Source organism: Triticum aestivum, chromosome 7B, assembly GCF_018294505.1.
Source record: "Triticum aestivum cultivar Chinese Spring chromosome 7B, IWGSC CS RefSeq v2.1, whole genome shotgun sequence".
Lineage (NCBI taxonomy): Eukaryota > Viridiplantae > Streptophyta > Magnoliopsida > Poales > Poaceae > Triticum > Triticum aestivum.
In genome coordinates, this window is record NC_057813.1 from 459,237,555 (window position 1) to 459,245,143 (window position 7,589).

General features: G+C 43.8%; 1 protein-coding gene across 4 annotated transcripts; it reads left to right on the forward strand.

Annotated features, from left to right (window-relative positions):
* The first annotated feature begins 270 nt into the window (after positions 1-270).
* Positions 271-4,137, forward strand: LOC123156602 (uncharacterized). 4 transcript variants are annotated; one of them, XM_044574752.1, is made up of 7 exons: positions 271-826; positions 896-1,100; positions 1,624-1,961; positions 2,064-2,187; positions 2,360-2,453; positions 3,060-3,123; positions 3,255-3,305. In XM_044574752.1, the coding sequence occupies exons 3-6, from the start codon at positions 1,782-1,784 to the stop codon at positions 3,064-3,066; spliced, it is 405 nt and encodes a 134-aa protein (XP_044430687.1). In that variant the 5' UTR covers positions 271-826; positions 896-1,100; positions 1,624-1,781; the 3' UTR covers positions 3,067-3,123; positions 3,255-3,305. The 4 variants fall into 4 exon arrangements, 1 of the variants encoding a protein (XP_044430687.1); XR_006478249.1 differs by lacking the exons at positions 271-826; positions 896-1,100; positions 1,624-1,961 and adding exons at positions 3,562-3,621; positions 3,753-3,851; positions 3,962-4,137 and having other exon boundaries at positions 2,061-2,187; positions 3,255-3,354; XR_006478247.1 differs by lacking the exons at positions 271-826; positions 896-1,100; positions 1,624-1,961 and adding exons at positions 3,562-3,621; positions 3,753-4,137 and having other exon boundaries at positions 2,061-2,187; positions 3,255-3,354.
* Positions 4,138-7,589: the final 3,452 nt, after the last annotated feature.

The window sequence follows — 7,589 nt, forward strand, 5'->3', positions numbered from 1 at the left end:
GGAAACTGGGAATTTGCCATCAGCCAGCTCTTTGCCATCTGCCAGCTGATGGCAAAGAACGTCTTTGACATCTGCTTATAAAAAACAGATGGCAAAGAACTGACAGACGGCAAAGAACATGGTTGCCATCAGTCAATTCTTTGCCATCTGCTAGTGGATGGCAAATAATCTTTGCCATCTGCCAGCAGATGACAAAGAATCTTTTCCGTCTGTTGCTAGATGGCGAAGAAATGGGTGGGGCCCTATGGATAACGGCGCCCCACCGAACCAACAACACGAGCTAATCCAATCCAATCCCCAATTCCTTCCCCTGCTCGTCTCCCAACCAACGGAGCCCAACTCCAGCGCCGATTTCCTCTGCCCCAGCCACTCGGCCTCGCCGGCGCGGCGGCCTCCTCTCCCCCATCCATGCCGCTGACCTCCCTCTCCTTCTCTCCCATGGCGCCGAAACCCTAGCCACGGCGACCTAGCAGCAGCAGGCAGGACGAGCCCGGCTATGGCCATGGCCTCCTCTTCCCCTCTGCCCTGCCACGGCCGCCGCTCCAGCCCCTCCTCTCCTCTCCTCTCCTCTCCTCTCCTCTTCACTTCTCTCCCAAGGGAGGGGAGGGGAGGGGAGGGAAGGGAAGCCAAGGCCCCAGATCAAGCGGAGCGGCGCCCAAATCCGCCCACAGCGGCACCGGCGATCTGATCCGCGACCCTCCTCGAGGTCGGCCATGGAGCGCGGCAGCAGCCATGGACGGTGACGCCCGAAACCCTAGCTAGCCCTCAACCTCCAAGGACGCGCGCCGGCTGCTCTCGGCGGGGAGCACCTCGACGCCGGCCAAAGGTACGTACCGGACCTCATCTATTCCTCTTCTGGATTTCTTATCTGATCCGTGCAAACGCATTTGTGCAGGCCATCACCATCCCCATCACCAGCATCCCGCGTGCGTGAGTCAAGGAGGAAAGAGGAGGAGGCCATCGCCATGCTCAGATCCATAGCTCCTCTTTTCTCTTCAATTTTTTCAAACTTGAATGTGATGAACAGGGTCATGATACTAGTGCTTGAGTCATGATACGCACACCCCAAACCTCATCATCTTCATGCTTGCAACTTGTAGGTAAAAACACATTTTATTCAAACTAATTCAGAATGGTCATCGGGGGAGATCCACGGTTGATCAATCACATGGAATGGAACTAGTACACACTGGAGAGAATATATACATCATGTCCTTGTACAAATTACTCGAATAGTAAAAATTGAACTACAGAATATATATGAACTGAAATCAACACTTGTGGTAGCAGCAGGTCTCAAGGCGCAGCTCATCTTTTTGCTAGAAAAAGTCAAGCGTGTGATATGTTACTACCTCTGTACACTAATGTAAGATGTTTTGCAGTTCAATTTGAACTATAAAAACGTCTTATAATAGTGTACAGAGGGAGTATATGTTATATTACCAGCAGGGTAATGTTTTTTTTTGCTTCCCCTGTTTCGTCTTGTTGAGATAATTCACAACAATACAAATCAATCCATATTATACCGCTCATGCTAGCTTAGCTTAGCTTAGCTTAGCTGCTTTCCCAATATATATTCTGGATATGTTATCTGATTCGCGCTGTTTTTTTTTGTTTGTGCAGGCCATGAAAGCTGCTCCTTCCCCGCCATGACCACCCTCTCCCTCTCATGGAAGGTTTTTTGATTTGATCTCAAATTGGCCATTCTTATGTGTTAGAGCAGCAGCAGTAGCAGCAGGGTTCCTTGGTGGATACAGCAGCAGCAGCAGAAAGAGGACACCATGGTGGGTACAGCAGCAGCAGCGGCGGCAGGGTTCCTTGGTGGATACAGCAGCAGCAGCAGAAATAGGACACCATGGTGGGTACAGCAGCAGCAACAGGGCTGCATCTTCAAGGTCAGCAGCAGCAGCGGCTCGATGGACGGTGATCCCTTCTCCACCTCTTGTTTCATATGCAAGCAGGCAAGATTTTCCCGTCTCAACCTCGGCCCCTCCCCTGCGTGGAGGAGGCAAGATTTGTTTGTTTTATGATTTGAACTCAAGATTAATCCTCTTCTTGTGCAGCAGGCAAGATTTCATCCCTACAGCAGAGGACAAGGGCCTTACTTGATCATGCCTGCCAGTCAAGGTCGCAACCCACGGAGGGGGGACGCGCTGTTGTTCGGCATTGGCTGCACAAACCGCCACGGTGAGCTACATACCGCAGCTCCTCTCCTTGCTCTACCACACCATGCTGCTCTCTGCTCTGTTTCATGGCCATCAATCCAGAGAACAACTGGCTATTCATTGCTTTTATGCTTGTGTGTATGTGTCCTCTCTCGCTCTAGTGTGACTGATTTGCGTTCTTCAATTCCTTGCAGCAGGAAGGCACCCTCTATGGACGGGGATGACCACGATGCAGGGGAGGATGAGGACCGGTACATTGAGCTCGACCACGACGGGGCACCGCACAAGGTAACTGCCCCCCTACTCTTCTCTCCTTACCACTCCTCTGCTCTAGTCCAATTTCTGCAAATTGCAATCCATGGCACAGTACACTAGCCTCAACTCATTTGCTAAATGATGTGCAGCTCATGGTTCCTAAGGTTGTGTAGTTTGCGACTCAAACCACCCAATTTTCCTCTCCCTCATTTAGTTTCACCGGAGGGCTATTTCTATTCAAGCATTGCATGTACCAAGTAAATTAGTTGGCATGCTGTTTTCTTTTAGGAGGAGATTTATCAAGAAAAAAAATGAAACCTGAACTTGCTTGGTTACTTGGCAACGACCAAGCATATGCGTGTGCGTGTGTGTGTTTGTGTGTAGTCATCATCTTAAGTTTGGACAAGTGAAGTGGTAGGATCACATCTGCACGATTCATGTGTCCACTGTGATTTGCACTGTTTAACTCGCCTAAAATATTTGTTTTTTTGGTGATGGCGATCGCTTTAAATTAACCATATATCAAATGTACAACTATCAATGCATCTACTAGGGAGTTTGGCACGGGATTGCACAAACCTGAACCTGCTCGGTTCAACATTCAGATGCTGAACATGGCATGCTTCTTATTTTTTGCAGGGCATGATGTAGTGCCCAGGATGCTCTTCGGATGGCTCCCAGGATGGGATTGAACCTAGTTGAGGTACCACTGCATTTCCTTCTTCAATTGTTTGTGCCCAAGTGTTGCCATTTTCTTGAGATTCTTTTTCAATTGCTTGTGCGCAACTGTCGGAATTTCTGTTTTTCATGGTTTTCTCGTTGCTGCATGTGCAGGTCCTTGGGAAATCAGGCCCTCCTGTTTCCAAGATCATAGGCTTTCACAAAGACAAGTATACCAAGGATGCCATGGAGAAAGGTCGCCTAAAAGAACAAGGTATGTGATAAAATCATCCTGCTTGGGTAAATTTCTCGTCACACGACAACTGAAGCTGAGTTGGAATGCTTAGAACAGAGCCACGTTTGAAAGTGTGCGACATCATATAATTTTGAACTGAAGCTTCCTTGTTGTGCGTTAACAAACATGTTATATTGTTGATTTGCAAGATCATAGGCTTTCACATATCATGTTTCAACTTTGCAGGTCATAATGTTGTACCGAGGGCATAAAGTTGTATCCAGGATGGGCTTGCACCTGGTTGAGGTAGTGCTGCATTTCCTTCTTCAATTGTTTGAGCCCAAGTTTTAGCATTTTCTTGAGATTCTTCTTCAATTGTTTGTGCGTGAATGTCAGCATTTCCATTTCTCATGGTTATCTTGTCGCCGCCCATGCAGGACCATCGGAAATAGGACCATCCTGCTTGCAAGATCATGGACTTCCACAAAGACAAGTATAACAAGGATGTCAAGGAGAAAGAGCACGTAAAAACCAAGGTATGTGTGTTGTGCCATCACTACTGACGCTGAGTTGAGATGCTTAGAGCACGGCAAATATATTCCATGTGCTGGCTATTATATTTGTAAAGAATTTTGTTTTTCTCAAGGGAAGGGAGGAGTAAATGAGATGGTGGGATTGACTCTAACCTGTCAATCTGCTGGTTTTGATGGCCGTAGTATGTGTTGTTCAGTTGCAACATAAGACATGGTTGTGCATGTTTTCATCCTTGTTGTGGAATCGAAACAACTCCTTGTATAGTTTATTTGATTATTACTGCCAGTATTCTGCCTGTGAGCCATGGTGTTGATTTCAAGTGGAAGAACCGATGTCCGTTGTTTTCAGGGTCCAAGAAGTATGTTTTCTTGTTTTGATAGGTAGAGCCATGTACTGCTCACGGTGCAGCTCGCCATGACATGACGAAGTTGGTTGACTTTGACTAGTACTCCCTCTGTAAAGAAATACAACCTAGCATTTAACCTAGGATAGCTCTAAAATGACTTATACTTAGCATTTTTCCTCCAAAATGACTTAATATGCTTAGCTAGCTTAAAAATGACCTATTTAACCTAGGATAGCTCTAAAATGACATATACTTAGCATCTTTTCCTCCAAAATGACTTAATATGCTTAGCTAGCTCTAAAATGATATAGTATGCTTAAGAAATGACATATTTTAGCTTCTAAATGACTTCATATGCTTAGCTAGCTCCAAAATGACATAATAACCTTACTTAGCTTCAAAATGACCTATTCAACCTAGGCTAGCTCTAAAATGACCTATACTTAGCATTTTTTCCTCCAAAATGACTTAATATGCTTAGCTAGCTCAAAAATTACATAATAAGCTTAATTAGCTCCAAAATGACATAAATGACTTCACATGCTTAGCTAGCTCCAAAATGACATAATAAACTTACTTAGCTCTAGAATGACCTTAGCATGTTTTACACCAAAATGACTTAGTATGCTTAGCTAGCTCAAAAATGACATAATAACCATACTTAGCTCCAAAATGACCTATTTTACAGATATAAGTTGCATCATAATAATCTTCACATTTTAGTTGCATCATAATAATCTTCTTCTTCTAGTCTTCTTCTTCTAACTTTCTTCTTTCCCATTTTACAGATTTGCTTAAGATCACGGAAGCTTGGGTTGATGGAGTGCTTGTATTTAGTTTTTGTTTTCGACCTTGTGAAACTTGCTATCTATAGATGAAACTGTGTAATATTGATGAAACTATGTATATGTACGGATGAAACTTGCTACTATTGGTAACATGTGTTGGATACATATGTGTTCATGACTATTGGTAATATGTGTTGAATATGCTATATTGGTCATATAAATATATTTGTGTTTGATTTCTGTGAAAATGAATTGATATAAGAAAAAACAAAATTAAATGGGGCAATATAGTCACTTTGCCATCTGCTGGCAGATGGCAAAGAGCTTTGCCATCATCTCGCAGATGGCAAAGAGGCCACGTGTCATCTACATGTAACATTTGGCCTGGCCTATTTGGGCTCTTTGCCATCTGACAGCAGATGGCAAATATCTTTGCCAACTGCTGGCAGATGGCAAAGCATTCAGCCTTTGCCATTTGCAGGCAGATGGCAAAGAGCCTGCAGCCTTTGCCATCTACTGGCAGATGGCAAAGTATGTCGTTAGCCTTCTAACGGGGCTAACCCCGTTAAGAGGCTTTGCCATCGCCATCAGCCAGCAGATGGCAAAGAAGCCTTTACCGGCAGGGTTTCAGATAAATTGTTTGCCATCTGCTGGCAGATGGCAAAGCCTTTGCCATCCGTCGACCATGCCTTTGCCATCTGCCATGGCAGATGGCAAAGTGCTAGATTCCAGTAGTGGAGGCACCACTCTCCAAAAGGTAATAGATGATGTATTGTTGATTAACTCCTTGCTCTTGTGCTTCAAATGATAGTCTCCTCAACAATCAACTCTCTCTCATTGATTAGGCTATGGTGGAAAGATGATTTGAGTGGAAAGAAATTTGGGGAAGGCTAGAGATCAAGATTCATATGGTAGGATTGGAGTATCTTGGTCTCAACACATGAGTAGGTGGTTCTCTCTCAGAAAATGAGTAGTGGAAGTGTATGTACGTTCTAATGGCTCTACTCACGAATGAAGAGTGGGTGGAGGGGTATATATATCATCCACACAAAATCTAACCGTTACACACAAATTCCCAAACTCGGTGGGACCGAATCAACAAACTAGGTCAGACCGATCCAGGTAAAAATGTGAATGTTAGGATTTTGGTGGGACCGATATAGTCATTTCGGTGGGACCGATATGTAGGGGTTAGGGTAAAACCTCAACTCGGTTTGACCGATTACTCAAACTCAGTGAGACCGATTTTGGTAATAAGTAAACATAGGATTGGTCAAGCAAACTCGGTGGACCGACTACAAAAACTCGATTAGATCGAAAATGTTGCAATAGATCACACCAAGTTTGTAAGCCCATCTCGGTGAGACCGAGATCCCATCGGTGAGTCCGAAGTGACTAGGGTTTGGTAGTGGATAAATAAGATGAAACTCGGTGGCGCCAGATAGACAAAGTCAGTGGGGTCGAGTTTGTCATTTAGGTTTAGGACATATGTGGATGTGAGAAAGTGGCTGAGGGTTTTGGAGCATATCACTAAGCACTTTGAGCAAGTAAGCCATTAAGCAACACCTCATCCCCTTTTAATAGTATTGGCTTTCCTATGGACTCAATGTGATCTTGATCACTAAAATAGAAAATGTACAGTCTTGAGCTTTTGCTAATATTTGTCCTTAGCATCTTGAAGGGGTTCCACATCCTCTTGTACATGTCCATGCCACTCCAATGTTGAACTTTTCTGAAATGCACTAGGTAGAAGTATTAGTCCAAAAGAGATATGTTGTCATGAATTACAAAATCACCCAGGGAGCACTTGTGCTTTCAATCTCCCCCTTTTTGGTAATTGATGACAACATAGATTAAACTTTAGATAAAGATATAAGGAAATAGCAAATAAATCTTTTGTAAGACGTGCAACATGCATTGGCTCCCCCTACATGTATGCAATCATGTGATGATAGATCATAAGAGTATGAGAATCCATAAACATGTGAGAGCAAGCAATAAGTTACATGTGTCTTGGCTATATGCATCAGAGCAAATGATATAGATACTGGAATTATACCTTTGTGTTCATGAGTCTATCTTGCAAACAATATGTACCATAGCAAGAGATCTTCATGCACGTGAGTGTGATGCATATACTTACCTTGTGGTCTTGAGCTAGCTTGAAGAGGATGTACCTAGGTAAACAAGGTTAGATAACACAAGAACATCTACTAGACAGAGCAAGAACTAAAGAGCACAAGAAAACCAAGACTAGGATGACATGTAGAGTCTGAGTACTAGGTACTCTATTTGTATATTGACATGTCCCCAAGAATAAAGATATGCAATGAATTCCAAAGATTTGCTTCCCTTAGATGTCTTTCTCCCCCTGAATCTGACATGGGATAATGGGAGTAGATAGGGAAGCAGAAAATTAGAGCAAGCAAGGAACTAACCAGAGCAAATAAAGTCATAACAAATACTATCATGTCTTTCCCCTCTTGAAGACATGAGACAACTTTCCTCTTACGAATAAGAGCACCAGGAGAAGCTTTTATGAGTGCAATCTCTCTTATGTGATAAGCTTTGATGTGCTCTCTCTCCGCCTTTTACATCAATTTCCA